Source organism: Gossypium arboreum, chromosome 8 (assembly GCF_025698485.1).
Source record: "Gossypium arboreum isolate Shixiya-1 chromosome 8, ASM2569848v2, whole genome shotgun sequence".
Lineage (NCBI taxonomy): Eukaryota > Viridiplantae > Streptophyta > Magnoliopsida > Malvales > Malvaceae > Gossypium > Gossypium arboreum.
The window spans coordinates 140,080,649-140,101,574 of NC_069077.1; the positions used below are offsets into that span (position 1 = coordinate 140,080,649).

The following is a 20,926-nucleotide window of genomic DNA, read 5'->3' on the forward strand; positions in this document are numbered from 1 at the left end:
ATTTCACATTGATCCGACTCGACTTAACCCATGATCAAATTTAATAAAGAGTATAATATATTTTCTTTTATTTTACACAATGGTGATAGTCAACGGAAGAGAGAGAAAAGAAATATTACTAAAATATTAGATAAATTATTTGTACAATCTATTAGATGATAATCGAATTTCAATAAAAGTAATTAATTAGCATAATTATTAAATAAAAATTTAAAGTAATGAAAATAAAATAAAGCTTATTTTGAAGTCATCATTTATTCATTAAAATTTTTACTAAACTAAATTTAAAATAAAATGAATACAATAAAAGATTAAAAGAATAGTTGAACCTAAATGAGAAAATTAATTATTAGTTGCAAGTGATGAGACATCATCATCGATCCCATGAGCTTTTTTACCCTTCATTAATCCATCAATTCTCTCAACAACATCTTTTAAGTCTAATCTCTTCTCTAAATCCGATTCACAACAGTTCAACCCAATCTTCAACAATTCAACCATCATCTCTTTATCACCATTATTCACTGCCCCCATATCTTTATCCAAAACCTCTTCAATCTTCAACATAATTTCTGGGTTATTATTTTCGTAATCACCCACAATCGATGTTACCCACACAGCCAAATCTTGTTCTTCGGTTCCTTTTCCTTCTTGTAAGAAATTTGCAGGGAATTTGCCGGTCAAGATCTCTAAAATCAATACACCAAGGCACCATACATCAGTTTTCTTCGTGATCCTTCCATGTTTGATGTATTCAGGTGATTTATAAGCTACGATGAGTTCTTGGGCGCTTTCTGGGTTGATTAATGGGATTAGACTGTAATCTGTGAGTAAAGGTTGAAGGGATTCGTTGAGAAGGACGTTTGAAGATTTGAGATGACCGTGAGGTGAGATTAAAGCTGGGAGTTCGTTGTAGAGGTATTCGAGACCTTTGGTTACTCCTTTTACTATGTTTAATCGTGTTGGCCAATCTAGTGGGGCTTTTCTCAGTGTCTGGTAACCTGAAAAGATTTAAAAAGAAATGTTATCTAACAGTAATAAAAAAAGAAGAAGAAATATATACGAAATTATTGAGTTAAAGAGCAATTTAGGGTTCTAAATATTTAAAGGAGTTTTCAGGATTCTCTTCAAAAATGGTAGATTTACCATCTGTTCTTAAACTAATTTCCTGACTTCATCTTTAGGTGTAATATGGCATGTTTTTACGTTAGGGTTTATAGTTTTAGGCTTAAAAAATTAGGTAAGACGTGAGGTATATTTACGGATTTAGATATGTCAAAAGATTTTTCGATTTCTTCAAGAAAAATCTATTAAAGTCTAATATTGTCTTCATTGGAAGTTGTCTCAAATGTCACAACTCTATAGATTGAAAGTTCGAATGTCTAAAGAAGTGGTCTAAAGACAAGATGGGTGTGCCTAATCGGGTGATTAGAAGGCAAATCATATGGAACGTACATTGTTATACTTGAATCTATGGTATAGTTAAACCTTCTCAGGAATCGGATTAAGCAATCAATTAGATCATCAGATCTCAAATTAATTGATTTGACCAGTTTAAACGTAAATATTTTATTATTATTATTTTTTTAATCAATTTTTAGTGTTAAGCTTCTTAGAAGCTGAAATTTGTGAATTTAAGTAATGAGAGTACTAACCGTGAAGATGAACAGCCAAGCTTCCATTTTCCACAAAATCATAAACTAGCAACTTTTCTTCCCTCCTATAACAATAAGCAACGAGAGGAAGCACATTCTCATGTCTCAACCACCCTAAGTTTTCCATATGCTTTATAAACTCTTCTTTCCCAACGTTATTCAGCTTTTTATGTCTCTTCACCACCATTGACGACCCTACCGATAGAGCCGCCTTATGCGATGACCCAAAGCTCCCACTCCCCAACACATCCGCCGTTGATTTCAACAGCTCCGCCAGATCAAACCTCTCTCTATCATCCCTCAAGAAAGAGAGCTCTACGTCGTTTTTCTGCGAAGCACCCGACGTCGGTGGTGGTGCCTCGATGGAATGAGGCGGTTGCACTCTGCTGCGACAACAGATTAAGAGGAGGGTGAGAGTGGCGAAAATGATTGATGTGACGACTAAAAAAACGATGGTGGGAAGCCAAATGGCGGGTGTTTTGGGAGGGGCAGGGGAAGGAGCGGGGGAAGGGGTTGTGGGGAGGGCGGGTGAAGGGGCGGAGGATTGGATTGTGGGAGGGGAAGTTGGAGAGTCACAAGTCTTCAATGGTGCTCCACATAGACCTTTGTTGCCTGCAGGTGTAAACCAAGAAAATTATAGGCCTTTTAAACTATACATTAATGTAATTAATGTAAAAATATTAATTAATAATAGTAAAATTAGATACTGTAATAATATTATAGTATGAGAAAAAAATAAACTAAACGCATCACATCGTAAGCTATCCAAATCCCATCTAAGTGACATAATTGTTACTATATTAGAATTTAAATTATTTTTATTTCTATTATTCAAATAATAGTAAATTAGAATTTATAAATTAGTTTAAATAACATATTGTGTCATTAATTGAAGTGTCATATTGCATATAGAGATCATTTAATTAATAATAGAAATGAATAAAATTTTAATAGAAAAATTCAATATATAAAAATTAATTTATATATTTTTGAGTAACAAGACAAAATACAATTTAATTTTTAATATAGGGATCTTTATAATATTTTACCATAATTTAAATTTACAGAAATTGGAAAGTTAATTACAAATTTTAATTTATAAAATTTTCGAAAATTAAGAAACTATTCCAATAACATTATTAAACTTTAATCTTAAATAGTAAAAATTAGTAATTAGTAGGTCAAATTTTTTATGCAATAAATAACAAAAAAAAACCCAGTAATTCAAGTTTTCTTTACTATTGGACTAAATTCTTTGTTTTCATACAACATAATTAGTCAAAAATATAAAAATTTGATTTAATCCTTCTAAAATTATGAAGATATAAACTATTAAAATGAGGATATTATATTTTATTATGGTAAAATATACAATTTAATTCGACTCAAAATTTTTCTTCTAACTTCACCCTTGAATGAACATGATATGATTGGAAATAATAGGGTTTGAAAGTACGTAAACATGATTGACAAGTCATAGGGAACAAAAGTGGCGAAGCCAGAGGGTTAACAGGCCTTGATCCCTTAAAATGAAAATTTTTTATTTTGTTATTTTATATTTAATAAAATTTTAAATTAATAATAATAAAATTACACTTTTGACCCAAAAAAATTTAATTTAATATTTAAAAGTTATAAATATATAATCTATTAAAATAGTGAAATTACATTTTATTATCATAAAAATATAAAATTTAATTCGGACTCAAAAAATTTTCTAACTCCACCACCACTAAAAAACAAACACTGTCCTTAAACCGAAAAATAATTTAACTGGTTTAAAATTCTTTTAAAATTATAAAATTATAAATTAATATGTTTTAACCTTCTTAAATATTTATAATTTACTAAAATTTCTGTCCACCCTTCAACATAAAAAAAAAAAAACAGTAGAGTTCTAGACTATATATTATGATTGTATGATCGAAGTTTGCAATGAAATCATGACAAAGAAATTGTTAAAATGATTATATTAGCATTTTGCAATCACGATAAACACGAAAAACTCACCGGAAAATATGGTGGGATCCATCTTACTAAGGCTTGCAGGTATAGAACCCTCCAATGCATTATTTGAAAGATTCAGTGTGAAGTTGTGTTGTTTAAAATCCGGTATCTTACCGGAAAACTTATTCCCGTCGAACTTAATCTCTATAACCTTACGAAGGTTAGCTATCGACGACGGAATCTCACCCGTAAACTTATTTTTCGAAAGATACAATTTCTTCAATCTAGCCAGACTTTCAAATGCATTTTTCGGTAAATCTCCAGAAAATTGATTGTTCGACAAATAAAGCGATCTCAAGCCACTGAGTTTATTAAAATCCGGTAAGGAGCCGTTGAAATTATTGTTCATAAAACTTAGGGTTCTTAATTTGGAAAACCCGGATAAGGAATCCACATCGATGGTTCCCGATAATCCCATTTTCTCAAGTTTTAGACCCAAAACGGTATCCTTTTTGCAAAGGACACCGACCCAATTCGCACGGTTGCCATCGCACGGCGGCTTTGGGTTGTTTCTCCAACTGTCCAATTTAGAGGCATTGACTAAAGAAGCTTCGAATTTCAAAAGGGATTCAGAATCGGAAAATGAATAAGAAGAAGTGAAAAGCATAGATATTAAAAATATAACACGAAGGTGAAAGGTGGCCATGGCGGAGGGTTTTATGCACGGTGATGGAGGGCGGCGGCGCGTGCGGGCCCTTCGCCACGGGGCCTACAATGCGGGGATATCGATGGGGTTTTGAGCCCAAGGATGGGCCCAAAAGAGAAAGAAAACAAAAAAGAAAAATGGTGGGTGAAAATCTGGATGGTTTTGAAAGAGAGGAAAGATTGAGTTACTAAGAATAGGAGTTGCTAAAAGGTGTATATCAATGGAAGGCTCTGCATGTGTTACGTTGATAACGTCTTCATCTTACGTATTTGCCATGCAATTCCTTTATTTAAAAATTTTTGGGCAAAAAGTTTTCACATTTTAATTCAATCATTTAGAATTAGTTTGGTATAATTTAAGATTTAGGGTTTATAATTCTCGAATGAATGTTGATTGGCTCGGTATAGTTTAAGATTTAGGGTTTATTATTCTGGAATGAATGTTGATTTAACATTTATAGATCAATGTTTTAGTTAGTTGAGTAGCTAGAATTTTGGGATAAAGATGAATGTGGCTCGGATTTGAGGGGATAAGGGTAGATAGAATTTTTACTCGAAAATGATAAAAAAAATTATAATTTGATCTGATGTTGACCTCGAGTTGATCATTGGCTAGGTCACAACAGAATTTCAGGCCTATTTGATAGGTTTAGGCAAAAAATAGACTTAAAATTTTGCCTAAACCCGATCTGGATAAAAAGTTAAAACTCAAGCTCGACTCGCTTGTTGTAATAAATTTTATATAAAAATAAATTTAAAAATATAATACATCAAATATAGTAAAAAATCAAATAAATATTTTCCGATAAATTGAAAATAAAAAAATTTATATTTAAATAACACTAAGATAGGGTAAAATTTAACAAGCAAATGACTCTAAAATAGTAGCAAAATTAATAATAAAACAAGAGTTATACAATATTCAAACAATAACAATAAAATAGTAACAATATAATAGTGAAATGGCAGCAAAATAGTAGAAAAACAACAACAATTTTTTGGTAAATTCGGACTGGACCCGGGCAAATTAAAGCTTACCTAAGGCTTGACCCATTTTCTATATACGAGCCTTTTTTTTTGCCCAAGTCCATTTTTCGAGCCTATTTTATCATTCTAACTCAATTTGAAATTTTTTTGAATCGAATCGAATGAAATGTAATTCGAGTCGAATCGAGTGAAATGTAATTCGAGTCGAATCGAATCAAGTGAAATTATTTGAGTTAAATTAAAAAAAATTAAACATGTCAAATAAGAAATATTGTTACAGTACTATAACTAATTTCATATTAAAGCACATAAATTTGAAACCATATATATTTGAAAAAATTTCAAAGCAAAATAATAAAAAATAAAATAGTTGAGTATGATAAATTTGAATAATTAATTAGGTCCCAAAATAATTATTATTTTAGAAAAAATTAAAATTTTAACCTTTTTATATATTTTAGAATTTTAGAATTTTTATACTTTTTTAAATATAAAATTTGAAATTTTTATAAATATTTTAAATTTTTTGTGAGAGAACAGGATCAAAATAGTATTTATACAAATTTATTATTTAAATAATTAGAGTTATTCAATTATAAAATTCAACTCAACTTAAATCCCATTCAAACTTAAATCGATCAAATTAATTTGTATAATTCAAGTAACTCAAAATTTAATTTTTTTCGAATCTAATTAAATTTTATTTCTACCGAATTTAACGCTTGTGTGCTGCTAATGAAACGAGCGGAGCCGAGGTGGGTACTGATGAAGCTTCTAATCACTGCTCCTCCAACTTAGCTATTTCGGTTTGGCATTCGATTATCTTCTGCTGATAATATCCCTCACTCCATACATGCATTGTGTGTTATCATTACTATTATTATTTTGAGCTTTCTAGGTCTGATTGCCTTCAAACAAAAACAAATAAAAGAAAATAATAATGGGATTTCAAGTTGAGGTTTGAACTTTGATGTAATTGGAAAATTATGTTTCATACTTTTTCTATTTATCAATAAAAGCATCATAGAAGTTTTAGTATTAATAGTTAAATTACATTTTATTTTTTATTTAAAAATAAGTAAATTAATTCTTATACGTTAGATTAAAAAGTAAATTGGTCATTAAATAAGTAAATTAGTTCCTGTACGTTAGATTAATTAAAATGTAAATTGGTCATTTCTATTAAAATTTTCATCAATTTCTTCTATTAAAACTTATTTGGTTAACGAAATAACCAGACAATTCATGTGTACAATATCTTTGACGTATAAGAATCAATTTTTAACAATAAAATTTGATGGAAAATTTTACTGAAAACACTAATTTGCTTTTTAATTTAACATATAATGATTTTTTTTTATTTTTGTAAAGAAGACAAAATACAATCTAACTTTTGATATAAAAGCCTCTATATTACTTTTAACTTATTTATCCAAAGTTCCTTTTGTTATTTGTTTATTTTTAATTTTATGCCTTTCTGAATAGTGGTGTGTACAAGCGATCTTGCGACCTTTGTGATGTTATTTTAAAATCTTACAAATGGAGTTGCCATTGAATTTTTGAAGCTTAATTCACGATTTAGCTCTTGAAGTATACAAATTCTCTTACTTTGGTACCTAATTTTTGTCTTAACTTGATATCTAAAGTATCAATTTTCTCTATTTTTGGTCTATTTTGTAACAAACATTAAAAAAATTGTTAGACAATTTTGGCCAATGGAAATGTGCCACGTGGCATGTTTTGGCTAATGAAAAAGATGTCACGTGGTAATTAAGTTTATTTAAAATAAAATATTAAATTTATGTTTAAAAATAAAAAAATTATAATATTAAATACTTAAATATTAAAATAAACACTTGATTGATTGCTGACCAACATTGATCGGCGTTGATAAGTCATGTGGTGCTATTAGAACAAGTCATGTGTCCTTTTAAAAATTATTATATAAATTATATTGATTAAAAATGTAAAAAGTATATATAATATATAAAATTAAAAAATTAAAACGTTATTTTAAAAATAAAATATATAATTGTAAATTGTAAAAGTCAAAATAATGTATAAAAATATAAAAAAAGGTATTTAACTTTCAAGTAATAGCAAAAAAAAAACTTGAAATTTAAATAATTTTTAGAATTTTATAATTATATATTTTAGAATTTTATAATTTTTTAAACTTTTAAAATATTTTTTACAATTTTTCAAATTTTGTAATAAATAATGTTAATTTCAACTAATTTCTTTTCAATTATTATATTTTTAATTTTTTTATAATTTATATGCTTTTTCTAGATTATATATATTTTTATTTCTATTTTTCATATTGTTTAATGTGTATATATATTTAATAAAAGAATATATTTTACTTTTACATAAAGATGTCATGTGGTGTTTTGTGATTAGTTATAATATATTTTTAATTTCTATCGAAAATGGACTAAAAAATATAACGGAGTTATACTTTAAATACCAAATTAGGAAGTGAATGTACTTTTGATGTCAAAATAGATAAAAAATTAAATATCAAAATGAGAAAACTGGTATACTTTAAAAGTCAAATAGTGAATAAGTAATTTTTTAAGTTCGTTCTTATTGATGTAATTTAAGAGTTTATTGGTCAATCACAAATTATTCGTTAATGAAACAACTATGATAAATAAAATGGTGATAAAATAAAACTTAAAATTGCAATAAAGAAAATTATTGTAATAAAAGTAATTTGTAGATGATGTAAATAGCATGATAAATCATGAAATTTAAACAAAAATACATAATAAAAATATACAAAATAGCTTAGGACGGATTTGGTAAAAATTTAAAATCTTAAAACGCTTTGGGATAAATTTTAAAATGTAAAATTTGTTTTAGTGTAATTATATATATATATATATATATATATATATATATATGAGATTCTAATTTAATTTTCATATCAATTTGATATTTTATTTATCATACAATTGATTATATTCCTCTTTATTTATTATACAATTCATTATATTCCTTCAAACTTGCATATAATTAGATTGATTTGTTTTAAAATTTGTATAATTGCTAATTGAGTTTTAGTTCGATTGGCATGAATATTATTGTCAATCGAGAAGGATGTGGGTTCGAATGTATTGAAACTTATTATCCTTCTATTTATGCGTTAGGAGGAGTTATGGATAATTTTAGGTATTATTTTAAAAAAAACAAATATAATCAAAATTTATAATAAAATTATTAATAATAATGAAATTAATTACTGTAGCATAAAATAAAAAGATAACTAAATGCATTGAACCATACTACCTATCTAAAGGGCCTTAGATTTTGCATTTGGGTTAACTAACCTAAACCCAAACTGAATATGCCCAAACCCTAGCTCACTAGTTTGCCGCTTAAATGCCAAAATAAATATATAAATAAAGAATAATAAAAAATAAAGAATAATAAAAAATATAATTACAGTTTTGTATCTCTACTAATTTGAAATTTAAGATTTCACCCCTCTTCTTTAGTTCAATATAATTTATTTATTTATTATTATAAAATTTATTAACAGATCCAAATTGATAACATAACTTTTTGTTATTAAGGCGATGATATAAATTTATTATTATTATTTGATCACGTAATCTGGACCACGTGAAAATCAAATTGATCGTGTTTGATTTATAATAATTTACATGTGAATCGAATGCTTAAAACTAATTCTAAACATAATTCGAGTGATCACTATAATAATAGTATCTAGCGGTGCTATCGATTTGGATCTATTAATAAAATACCAATTAGGGACAACACTAAAGGGTTAGGTAAGATCCTAACTCCTAAAAAATAAAAATTTGTGTTTTAACCCATTTGAAATTAAAAAAATTATAAACTAATAAATAGTAACATTGTATTTCCCTCTAAAACGTTAAAATTGTGATTTATGATTTCTAGAAATTATAAAGTTTTAAACTTACAATATATTTTAATTATCCTAAAATTTTTAATTTAATTTCGACCCTACGCTTAAAATTTTTTCTAAAAAAGTTTATATTATCATTTTAACAATAGCAACTAAGAAAGTTATCAACTTTAATAAAATAATAATATTATAAAAGAAAAGAGGCTAAATTACATAAAATTAAAGTATGAAGCTTAAATAAAAATTTTAGCATAATAAAGGGACTAAAACCATAATTAGGACTAAAAAAGAGTGTCAGTTTCGTGATATTAGCAAAAGTTAATGCCTGAATTTGCAAAGCCGAAACTCGGCCGCTTTTGATATACAGAATCTGAGCTTTCCAATCTTTACATGCAAAAGAAAATTTGATCAAATTTCTGCGAAAAATAAAGCTATATATATAAAAAGCAGGTATTATATTTGTGGTTTGCCTTTAAATCTTTACCGATTGAGGAAAAAAATTATACTGTTTAATTTTTATTATTTCTGATTTTAGGGTTTTGTCGAACAAATTTCGTTAATTATTTGCTTTTATTCGTCGTCTTGTGTCTTGAAATCAATTTATTATTTTGTTTTGGGGTTCGGGTTCTTTTGAATTTGATTTCTTTTTTAGCTATTGAAAGAAGTGGAGCTGATGGGTTCGTCTTTCGGTGAAGCTTTTCCAGCAATGCAGGTACTGTCTCAGCTAAATACTTTAAAATCAAATTTAGAGTTTTCGAAAAATTTTCTGAAATGAATTGATGTCTTAGGTTATCGTGTTTGAACTCAATTCGGCATTTATGTATTGGCAGGAAACTTTGCTGGAGTTTCGTGCTGGTAAAATGATGTTGGAAGGAAAAAGGGTTGTCCCTGATACACGTAAAGGGCTCATTCGCATAGCTAGGGTATTATCAATTAAAGAACTTTCGGTTATACCTATTTTATCTTTTGGGTTTTATTAGTTTTATACATTATGTGTTTAGATAATGGAATTGTTATCTGTTTTAGATTATTTTTATCTGAAACTGTTGTGAGCTTACCACTTTTCTGTTCCAGGGTGAGGAGGGACTGGTTCATTTTCAGTGGCTTGATCGGACTCAAAATGTTATTGAAGATGTATCCCGCTTCCTATAGTTTGCTTTTGTTGTTTTACTTAAAATATTTTATTCTGTACGAACATTGAGGCTTGCAGGTTTTATCGTAGCAGCCTTTCAGTTTTGACTTTTATATGCTGCTTCTGATTTTGTAGTCTAGGAATCAATTTTGCATGTACGTGTCTGTGTATATGCATGCATTTCATTCTAAAATGTAGTTTGGGGGTCTTTTAGAGTTTAATATAAGTTCAGCATGTATGCTTGTTAACACATTGTATGTGTATACTTTTCATGTTAACTATTAGTCACATTAGTTCTATCTTCTCATCTTGTTAATGTCTGGAATAGTTTGCTATGTTGTCCATCTTTGCTATTTAGAAGTCAGAAGCAATGTTGTCTGATAGGTCACATTGTTTTATTTTATGTATAGGTTTCCATCTGGTTAACTGATATGGTTAAGAATTGATTTTTAATTCTTGTCCTTTAATAGCTTAGTTTCATTGTTAATATTCAGACCTGTGATTAACATTCTATGCCTACTTTACCCTGTTATTATTGCTTGATTCATAAAAATGTTAATATAACATGTGAGTACTCTTTTTTCTTTCCCTTTCCCTTTTCCTTCACATGACATATTATAGGATCAGATTATTTTCCCCGATGAGGCTGTTTTTGAGAAGGTATTTAATTGTCTTTTGAACTATTTAAATCTTTTAAAATACGTTGATTATCAAATTGGATTATATTAGCTTTTTTAAGTGATCTTGAATATTATTGTACTTGGATAACATAGGTTAATCAAGCATCAGGCAGGGTTTACATATTAAAGTTCAATACCGACGACCGGAAGTTCTTTTTCTGGATGCAGGTTAGGTTTGTTAATTTGCTTCCTGTGTAGCTAAGTCTCTGCTATTTTTTGCTAAGTTGTTTTCATTCTTATTCGCTCAGGAGCCGAAAGCTGAAGATGACTCACAATTATGTTGCGCGGTCAATAATTTCATCAATCAACCATTAGGTATAAATGGATCACATTTTCTGGTTAAGTTTAGGGTTTAAATATGCATTCTAGTCATCAAGGTTATCCTTCTGCATGGATTGCTTTGGTATGTTTATAATAAGACATATTCTCTCTCTCTCTTTGTTTTATGTTTTTAATTTTGTTTTATGGATTCCTTTTAACTTTAATAGATTGTATATTTATCCTGCTTTTAGTTTCCCATATGAGTTATCTGCTCTTCCAATTTTGGTTTACTTGGTCCTATATTTTTGCTTTTATGGTTCCCTTTTTTCTATTATTATTGTTGAAGCATCCTCATCTTACTTTATGTTGATAAAATCATATCAGTCATGGCTTTCTTAACCAGTCTCTGTGTGTGTGTTGGTTCCTGCTACTCTGATGTAAGCAATCACATCATTAAACATGGCTTTCTTGATCACAGTCTCACTCTCTCTCTTTCTCTCTTGTTGCCCTTAATTGTCATCCTTCACTCTTTAACTTTATCTTTTGCAATATATTTCAGTATCTAAAATTGGAAACCCCTGCATGCATAGATACCATATCTAGCTTTCTACCTCCCTTCCCTTCCCCTCCCCTCCCCCTCCTCCCTCCTCTTCTGTCTCTTCCTTTGTCTTAATATTTCAGTGTTAACTCCTCATGCATCAAAACCACTCTGTTAGTGGACTAGGCCTTCATACATTAACCAATTTTATATTTGAAGAATGGCTATTTGCTCAATGTGGGTGGAATAGGGGGAATTATCCGGAAATTGATTTTATTTTATTTTTTTAATATTCAACAGAACTTGGTGTAGATGAGCCTGATGCTTCTGAGCCTTTGCAAGCGTTTGAAGACATGGTTGAAGATGATATTTCATCAAGGTAAAGCCATTGTTATAAGGATACCCCTCATTCATGTAGAAAGATTACTATAAATGGTATTTGCAAACACAAAATTGAAAAACTAAATGTTGTCTACTTTATTTTCAGATGTCTTGTGGTCCAGCCTATCCTTGTGTCATACATGTCAATGTTGTGAAACTTTATAATTAAAATTAGTATTAATAAAACAATATTAGGCATGTTGATGAATGCACTTACATGGCTTGTGGTCGATTAGTTCTAGAAATTAAATTGTTTGTAAAAATTTTAGGAAGAGGACTGAGGTTTAGAATCAATTTTAAATTGAATATATGAGTGTTGTTTTTATTGAAGTACCTGTCAGTTCCTCTATTCATTGACCTTGGTTGGCTTAGACCGAAAGAAAATCAGAAATTTGAGCTCTATTCTTTTTCAAGATATTAGCCACTTGTTCAAAATTCTTATGTTTTTATTTATCCAAACTTTTCAGAGCTGGAAACTTGACTGTTACAAACTTAGGTGCTGAAGCGATTAGTGATGTAACCTCTTCATCAGGGCCAGTTAAATTGGAAGACTTGCAAAGAATACTGAGCAATATTGGTCCAGCAGGTATGTAGTTCATTAATTGCAGAATGCTTGTTACTATTTTGTTATTAGATCATTTTGAGCTCTAACACCGTTGTTTTGTGGTTGTATCTGTTGCAGAGGTAGCTGGTGAGCCAGATGGAGGTGATTTTTTTTTTCTTTTTATATTTAAGAGCATCTGGTAATATTGGAATTGAACCTGTTAAGTTTCTAGGGAAATTTTTTTTTCTTTGTTATATTTCCACGTGTGAAGTATTTTTTTTTCCAATATATTTGTAGAAGTAATAATAAAATTGTAGTTGTGATATTATCAGTGTAAAGCTAGTGATTTTGCTTTTGATCCAATACTTTAACCAGCTAATGTAACATATTTTTAAGAGTGAGAGTAGTCTGATATGCAGTCCTTGAAATAACAATTCTGCTTGATGCTACTCTCAGAGTTAAGCCATATCCGTCAACCTTTGTGTTTGTAGTCAAAGAAATTTGACGAGTCTATTATTTCTCAAGAGCTGTCCACTTTTGGTATTCTCAATTGATACCATACCGTTAGGAAGTGGTTTGACGTGAAGTTTCACATTTTCTGTTGCTTTTCTTTGACACGACTCCACCTCCTTCCCTTTTTTATCCTACCAGGCTTGGGGTTGGATGATATTTTGAAGCCAGATTTGATAATGCCATTAATTGAGACATTGTCATTGGAAGAGCGATTAGCTTCATATTTACCAGAGGTATATAATAGTTGCACTGTTTCGGTTTTCTTTCTATATTTTATGTTCTCCGAATATGAAGTTATTGGTGTTTCAGGGTCAATGGACACCTGAGGATTTGTTAGAGTTGCTGCAGAGTCCTCCTTTCCGTCAGCAAGTAGATTCATTTACCTATGTGAGGAATTAGAACCCACACTATTGTTTGTTTGTAAATTTTCAATGCACTGTTCAATTTCATGAGGTTGCTTTCTCTCTGTTATAGGTACTTCGAACCGGACAGATAGATTTGTCTCAGTTCGGTATTGATCCAAGTAAATGTGAGTAGTCTGCAGTTCCAAATAAATTTTAGTATCGGACATTGCGATGGTTCTTCATGGTTAATTTATTTAACCATTCCTTTTTTTGCAGATAAGTTCACTGTTTTATCTTTCCTTGAGGCACTTGAAGATTCTGTTTCCAAAACTTCTGGAGAAACACAAGATGAAAAAGATGTAAGACCTCAATCCTGTAATCGTAATGACCCCATGGATGAGAGCAAGTGACAGATAATTTCATCTGCTACTGTTCCCATCACTCTCTTTTATCATAGGAGAGAATAGTTCATCCCTGTTTTAATTATTCTTCTTGTTTGGGTGGGTGTTCTGGAAAAAAAAAAAGGCAGAAAAAAGAAAGCAATGAAGAATGGAAATGGTTTTTATTGTGGTTCAAAGTTTTAAGCTATTGTATAATACAACCCAAAAAACAAAAACAAAAAAAGAAGAAAAAATTGTGTTGAAGATTAAGTGGATAATTTCTTGGTTTTTTTAGGACCATTTTTAATACCTTTTGAACATACACGGAAAGCATTGAATTGGTGAAAACATATAAAGGTCAAGTGTATGTTCTGTTGGATTTTTGTTACATTGGAATTCCTATCAGATTTTTGTGTGTTTTATTGCTCTATGGTTATGGTTTCCATTAGACCTGAAAATTGGGCTTGAGTCAATCTAGGTTAGGTCATTTTGGGTTTTAAATTTTCAGGTTTAGATCATTTTAAGTTTGGATTGTTTCTGACTAGAATCATTTTGGGTTCGTATTGTTGGGATTTGTTTGTTAGGGTTTTTGAGTCAAGATCATAGGTTTTTTCAGGGTAAAAGTACCATGGAGGTCTTTATATTAGGAGTCGAATTACATTTTGCCCTCTACTTAGAAAAAGATAAATTAGTTCTTATACGTTAGATTAAAGTGCAAATTAGTCATTTTATTAAAAAAATTCATCAATTTCTGTTATTAAAAATTGGTTTTTGTATGTAAGTATAAGGTACACGTGGCATGTTGGGTTATTTTGTCAACTATGTCAATTTTTAATAGCTCGAATGGATGAAATTTTTAATAGAAAGTATCAATTTACTCTTTAGTTTAATGTACAATTACTAATTTATCTATTTTTTGACTAAAAGTAAAATGCAATCTGACTCCTAGTGTAGGGGCTTTTATGGTATTTTACTGCTCTTTTTTGGTCATTTTGAATTACTTGCATGAATTTTGTTGTTCACATGTAACCTAGATGATTGATTGATAAGTTTTTAATATAGATTCAAGTATATAACATATTTATGTAATGATAAATGATTATAATGAAAAAAGTATAGTCCAACGAACCATTAGGCACATGAACTAGCAGTCATTTGATGACTGATGATGGTCCATAATGAACTCATTTTGCTCATTGCATCCATCGGTGGAAGTGGTCAATACCGAAGCATATCTTCCGCCGTAGATTCGCAAAAAGTTCAATGATTCAATTCTCGGCTGCTCCACTGGCAGATTCCCTTCCAACATGCCGACCACATTTGACATAGTCGGCCTCTGCCGTGGCTCCATTTGCACGCAGCATAAGGCCACTTGTACAAGTCTCTCAACCTCCTCACTCTCGGCCCTTCCGTTCAACCTTGGATCCACAAGCTCCATATATCTCTTCTGCTCATGCATTTCTAATGCCAGTAATGGGAAATACAGTCTCTTGAGCTCCGCACCCGATAACGGCGCACAAGTTTGTACGGAGAAATTCCTTCTTCCTCTCACAATTTCAAGTAAAACCATCCCATAACTAAAAACGTCGCTCTTTTCTGATATACCTGAGCTTGTTAGCCATTCGGGAGCTAGATATCCTCGAGTTCCCCTCAATGTCGTAAGAAGATTCGATTGTTCGGGTGTTAGAAGCTTCGAAATCCCGAAATCTGATATCTTCACTTGTAAATTTTGGTGTAAATTTTCTTCGTGTAGCAGAATGTTTTCTGGTTTCACATCACAATGGATTATCTTGTGTTGGCACCCACTGTGCAAATAAGCAAGTCCCCTTGCGGTTCCGACTGCAATCTCGAATCTTTCTTTCCATCCAAGAACCGATTCATTATTGAAGATAACATGGTCCAGTGATCCCTTGTTCATGTATTCTAATACCAAAAACCGTTGCTTGCCTTGCAAGCAAAATCCTTTCAGTTTAACAAGATTGATATGGTGAATGTTTCCTATGATTGCAATCTCAGTGCAAAAATCCTTCTTTCCTTCAACTCCCAAATTGGTGATCCTTTTCACTGCCACAACTGATTCATCTGGTAAAACACCTTTGTAAACGGTTCCAAATCCACCGCTACCGATTTGTGTTGTGAAGTTGTCTGTTGCAGTTGCAAGCTCCTCGTACTCAAACTTAACTGGTAAACCTGCAATAGATAGTAAATCGATCTCCATTGAAAATGAGGCTTTCGAGCCTAATCTTACTACTGCAGCTCTGGAATGCCCTTTTGTTCTTTTCCACCATGAGAATCCTATAACAATGACAACCAGTACAAAAGCCCCTAATGAAGATAGTAGGACCGAACCCAGTACTGAGAATTTATGACCAGCATCGGTCTTAGAACTTATGTTTATATTAGATGATAGAGTCATGGCCTTTACGTAGCCTGAAAAGTCTTCTTGGCCAAGATCAAAGGTGCTTGAAAAGATGGATCCGACATTGTTCCAAATCGGATTACAAGAACCAGAAGAATTTCCATAGAGAACCCCTAAGCAAGAACAGTTCCGAGAGCATAGCAGTTGACAGTTCAATAAACTGATCCGTTGACTTAGTGGCTCTATGAATTTTGTTGAGAAATAGTCTATGGCATCCCCAATTTTCATATAGGAAACCTGATCATTGGTTTCATTACCATAAGAATTACTGGTATTGCAAGCTTTAGGCAAAGTGAACAAAGGGTTAATTGGCACACAACCATCGATTCCACTGTGGAAAGCTGATGGGCATAAACAGGTTTCGGGCCTTTTGTCACGGTTGCAGAAACCGATTTTCTCACAAATGGATGGAATTCTACAATTTTCAACCGGAATTTGTAAGTTTTGGACCGAATTGTTCCCATCAAAGCTGCTAATGGTGAACTTCCCATTGGACCCCAAATTTGCATATATAAACTCCAATCCTGCAGCGTCAATAGGAGCCAATGGAACCTTAAAGACTATGGTTGAACCATCATCTCCGACCCAATACAAACCGCTGCCATTAACCGCCATGAAAGACACCGGCACATTCGACTCCTTGAAAGCTCGGTTATCCATTGACAACCGCCAATACGTCATCCCATTCCACTGCAAAACAGCATCAGAACTGGTGAGCAAAAGCTGGTATTCACCGGCAAAGAAGTCTATACCAACAGGCAATCTTTGCCCCCTTACAAGAGTGTCAGTAGGGTAGTTGAAACTTTCCCATAACGAAATGTTTTGTTGATCAAGCAGAATGAGATTTCCTGAGTCATCAAGTTGAAGGAATGCGACGGGAGAGTTGAGGCTTGGTGTTGACCACACAATCTGATCAGAGTTATTGGTGATGATAAGTCCATTGGCAGTTAGCAAAACATTGGCAGAATCTGAAATAGGTCTGCCTCTGTTAGCTGTCCATATGATGGTGTTGGTAGATGAGTGGATGATTGAGAGATAGAACTGAGGGAGCTGTTGGTCTGGGTAATTTGAAATGGCGGCTCGGAAGGTGGCGTTGGGAGATAGCAAGAAGGCACCACTGTTGTCAACCAAGTTGATGAATGAAGCAGTGAAGTTGGGGCGGATGGAGTGACTGTAGAGATCACCTGAGGAGGTAATAAACAACCCGGACAAGAAGACAAAGATAGAAAAGGCGGCCATATTTCAGACCACCAAGATAGAGACGAGAAAACGCAAAAAAAACAAAGGTTATGGTGAAGGATTGGGGTGCCTGGAAATCAATCAAATGACACTAATTTGACCACTTTTTTTCATAAACGTGAACACTAAACTACTAAACTAGAAGGGTTTGCTTAAAGGTGCAAGCTGTTTTGAAAAATTCAACTTTAATCTTTTCAAACACAGAAGGTTCAATCAAGATGACGAAAATCTTCTGAAAAACAAATAATTATAGCTTGAATTCAAGAAACAAATGGAGAAAAAGGCTTACTATGATGACTTTGACTACAATAATTAATATAATCAATATTTTAATTTGACTAAAGCATAGACCGTAATAATTGGCAAGAAATGTTGACAAAGCATTCGTAAACTACGAGTTTGGCAGGAAATGTTGACAAATATGTGTTCCCTCTGATTTTGTTCATCTAATTGTTGACCCTCATAGCTGTCATCTATATGATGGAGCCAAGTTACAAAGCCAATTCTGCCTCTTGGAGCCATTGGCCTGGTGGTTTGGAGCATAGCACAACCTGTAAAGTCTAGCGATCAAGTTCATCTTTTTGAGCTTCTCCGATATTTAACATGTCTGGCACGTTGAGAACCATGTAACATTTTGACCATTGGAGCAAGATCGTGTGTATCTTAATTAGTTGATCATCAACTTTCAACCGAAAGGCATCACATGTCAACCGAACAAGTATAAATTGCTAACCTAGAGGCTGATGCTATGTGCTCAATCCCAGCAGAAAACCGATAAACCACCATCCCGACAAGCCTAATGCAACCCGTTGCAGGTAGATAGGGCCATGCCCTAGCCATCTGCCATTGTCATCACCACCCCCGGCTCTTGGTATGTAAACCAAAACTATTTTCAAAGCCTTGGTCTTTAACTCCCCCATTAGCATCCAAGACAACCTACTCACCTCCCCCCTTAACCACCATCTCCGGAGGAGGCTCAGACTCCCTGCTATAGATGAATACATTTACTTCTCTGCTATCATTGAACCTGTATAAAATTGTTATACTTAAAACCACATTAACAGACTAACCAAATTTGACATCATAACAAATGTTGAAGACAACTGCACCATGGTTGATTTTTGACTTTTGAAAGTCTACATTTACTTTCACCTCATATCAAAATGGAGATGAAGTGGATTAAAACACTTTGTTTACTTGTAATTGTGCATGTTCGAATTACATTAAAAAGATACATGCATGGTGTACTTAAAATGAGGATAAGGACTTAAAGGCAACATAATATTATAAAACTGATTTTCAGACAATTTGCTTCTTGTAAATTTGATAATACAGATAAACTCAACAAATTCTCTGCCTACTCATTTGAATTCCAACAAAAGGCCTTCCTTTGTGGCTCAAACTGGTCATTTTGCCCCACTTTTTCTTGTCAAAATTCATATCAAAAGAATCAGAGAAAGTGGCAAACTAGGCCCAAAAGTTATTTTGGCAAATTACCTACTGCTTCTCTGATGTCAACTTGAAGATCTCTGTTGAGATCTCCTATGGACATTAGTAGAAGCATTTAGTGGTTGTGGAACTTTGGGTTTAGTCCTACTATGCCTTCTTCCTATTGCCCTTTCACCTTCACCATCACCCAAATGAGTTTTCAAGTCCCCATTCTTCCTCTTACTTGTTGTTGTTGTTGTTGTTCTTCTACTAACTGCAACAGCTTCACGAGAACCACGCCGGCCGCCCTTGAATCGATCCTCTTCCTCATCACTATCACCATTCTCGGTTTCTGAACCAGAAAAAGTAACAGAAACCCCATTATTCTCCTCTTCACTATCATCATCACCAGCTACCTTTTTGGATGCATTACTCGCTGCTTTCTTTTCTTGATTGGTTCCTGAAGACATAGAAATGTCTTTACCATGTTCTTTAACAGTGTGCATAAGATGAAGATACCGGTTCCTAATGTTCATCAATGGATTATTCTCAATCAGCAAACCCCTTTTGTAAGCCTCCTTCAAAACAACGGTATAGGTTCCAATCTTACTGGACAAGTAAAAAATGTGTGGATGGTGAAGCAAAACTCTCTTGAACCTTGACCTTATCCCCAAATACTCCCCAATACACAACACATCATCCCTCTCTGCCTTTTTAGCTACGAAAAGATTCAAAATTTCATGCAAAACAGCAGCTGCCCATTTATCAGATTCATCAGTTTTTGGTGAAAGATGAAGAGCATTCTCGTATGGTGAAACGTAAGGCAATTTCTGCCAATCATCCCACCATTTTTTCACCTTCTTATCCATCTCAAATCCCTTTGAAAACTTCACTGGAAATGCTAAAGGCATCCCTTTGGAATACCCAGACCCTCCTTCCATAGCCTTCTTTTCAAGAATCGAAACAGCCAATTCATCACTCCAACAAACCAATTCTAATTGACCCGATTCATTGGACCCGACGACCCGAAAGCAGTCAGGGAAATCCGGGACGAGGGTTTTCAAGTAATTTTGAGGAAGACCTAGATCCCATTTCAGTTTATCGAGGATGTTGATGGGGATTTTGTTCATTCTCGATATCATCAACAGTTTCAAAAGCCTATCAGCTACTAATTGCCTGTAAGAATCACTCTCGTAAACCAAATGCTCATCGACATTGATATCGAGTACTTCTTGAGTCAACTTGATATGGGGGTGGATTCCGATTCCGCCGGGGAGGAATTCGTGGAAGACCGACGGGTATTTGCGGATGAATTCGATGGGTCGAGAAGGGATTTTGAGTGAGTCTTTGTTCTGAGCGATTATGGAGATGGGAAGGGACTTTGATGGCTCCGATTTGATGAGGTTCTTAACGTTTAGGAGTGGACGAAGGTTCTTCTCTCGCTCCACTGCATGGTCTAGGCCGCGGTCTCTAACGAATTTGATGGCAGTGGTGGCGGCGGCACCGTCCATGAAGGTCCTGCTGCCGCGGTGGCGCCTGTGTATAACGTGGTTCGGAAACTTCATCGGCGGCGAATGTAGAAATGAGAGGGTGAGCAAGGGTTTTGGAAGGGTTTTAAGGTTTTTGAAGTTTAGAACAAGTAACAGCAAAACCCAACACCCACTAATATATTTGGGTCAGTTTAATGTTTAGCATTGTTTTAAAAACAGAATATTAATTAAATAAAATAATTAAAATTAATGAGTTATTTAAAAAATATTAAAAAATTTACAAACTTATTCAACAATAATTATTTTTTGAATTTTTCCAAATTTCAAATAATTCATCATAGAAGTAGGTCATTTCAATCTTTTTGGTCGAATTAATATACCAATT

General features: G+C 32.4%; 4 protein-coding genes across 6 annotated transcripts; 1 reads left to right on the forward strand and 3 right to left on the reverse strand.

The window, feature by feature from the left end:
* Nucleotides 1–225: 225 nt before the first annotated feature.
* Nucleotides 226–4,448, reverse strand: LOC108468208 (pollen receptor-like kinase 1). The gene is made up of 3 exons (XM_017769099.2): nt 3,666–4,448; nt 1,656–2,267; nt 226–1,001 (listed from the first exon to the last, which is right to left on the reverse strand). The coding sequence occupies exons 1-3, from the start codon at nt 4,306–4,308 to the stop codon at nt 343–345; spliced, it is 1,914 nt and encodes a 637-aa protein (XP_017624588.1). The 5' UTR covers nt 4,309–4,448; the 3' UTR covers nt 226–342.
* Nucleotides 4,449–9,496: 5,048 nt separating this feature from the next.
* On the forward strand, nt 9,497–14,353 carry LOC108470226 (26S proteasome regulatory subunit RPN13). Of its 3 annotated transcripts, none has more exons than XM_017771503.2 (14): nt 9,497–9,642; nt 9,845–9,904; nt 10,023–10,115; nt 10,267–10,326; nt 10,946–10,984; nt 11,098–11,172; nt 11,253–11,319; nt 12,104–12,182; nt 12,652–12,770; nt 12,867–12,890; nt 13,380–13,474; nt 13,551–13,628; nt 13,716–13,770; nt 13,862–14,353. In XM_017771503.2, exons 2-14 carry the CDS (start codon nt 9,866–9,868, stop codon nt 13,993–13,995), a joined length of 957 nt encoding a protein of 318 aa, XP_017626992.1. In that variant the 5' UTR covers nt 9,497–9,642; nt 9,845–9,865; the 3' UTR covers nt 13,996–14,353. The 3 variants fall into 3 exon arrangements, with proteins under 3 accessions (XP_017626992.1, XP_017626994.1, XP_052887949.1); XM_017771505.2 differs by having other exon boundaries at nt 9,503–9,641; nt 9,816–9,904; XM_053031989.1 differs by having other exon boundaries at nt 9,512–9,642; nt 9,888–9,904.
* Nucleotides 14,354–14,975: 622 nt separating this feature from the next.
* LOC108468209 (G-type lectin S-receptor-like serine/threonine-protein kinase At5g35370) lies at nt 14,976–18,572 on the reverse strand. Its single transcript, XM_017769100.2, has one exon. The coding sequence runs from the start codon at nt 17,621–17,623 to the stop codon at nt 15,110–15,112; it is 2,514 nt and encodes an 837-aa protein (XP_017624589.1). The 5' UTR covers nt 17,624–18,572; the 3' UTR covers nt 14,976–15,109.
* A 335-nt stretch (nt 18,573–18,907) lies between these two features.
* On the reverse strand, nt 18,908–20,723 carry LOC108468066 (protein WHAT'S THIS FACTOR 9, mitochondrial). Its single transcript, XM_017768921.2, has one exon. It carries the CDS (start codon nt 20,614–20,616, stop codon nt 19,138–19,140), a length of 1,479 nt encoding a protein of 492 aa, XP_017624410.1. The 5' UTR covers nt 20,617–20,723; the 3' UTR covers nt 18,908–19,137.
* Between the last annotated feature and the right edge of the window lie 203 nt (nt 20,724–20,926).

Bases quoted from the DNA above. Each gene is read 5' to 3' on its own strand.
- LOC108468209 (XM_017769100.2), bottom strand. From the start codon at position 17,623: ATGGCCGCCTTTTCTATCTTTGTCTTCTTGTCCGGGTTGTTTATTACC.
- LOC108468208 (XM_017769099.2), bottom strand. From the start codon at position 4,308: ATGGCCACCTTTCACCTTCGTGTTATATTTTTAATATCTATGCTTTTC. The intron at 2,268-3,665 runs GTGAGTTTTTCG...TTACACCTGCAG, and splicing joins GGATCCCACCATATTTTCCG to GCAACAAAGGTCTATGTGGA. The intron at 1,002-1,655 runs GTTAGTACTCTC...AAATCTTTTCAG, and splicing joins CTTGGCTGTTCATCTTCACG to GTTACCAGACACTGAGAAAA.
- LOC108468066 (XM_017768921.2), bottom strand. From the start codon at position 20,616: ATGAAGTTTCCGAACCACGTTATACACAGGCGCCACCGCGGCAGCAGG.
- LOC108470226 (XM_017771503.2), top strand. From the start codon at position 9,866: ATGGGTTCGTCTTTCGGTGAAGCTTTTCCAGCAATGCAG. The intron at 10,116-10,266 runs GTATTATCAATT...TTTCTGTTCCAG, and splicing joins GGCTCATTCGCATAGCTAGG to GGTGAGGAGGGACTGGTTCA. The intron at 13,475-13,550 runs GTATATAATAGT...TTGGTGTTTCAG, and splicing joins TAGCTTCATATTTACCAGAG to GGTCAATGGACACCTGAGGA.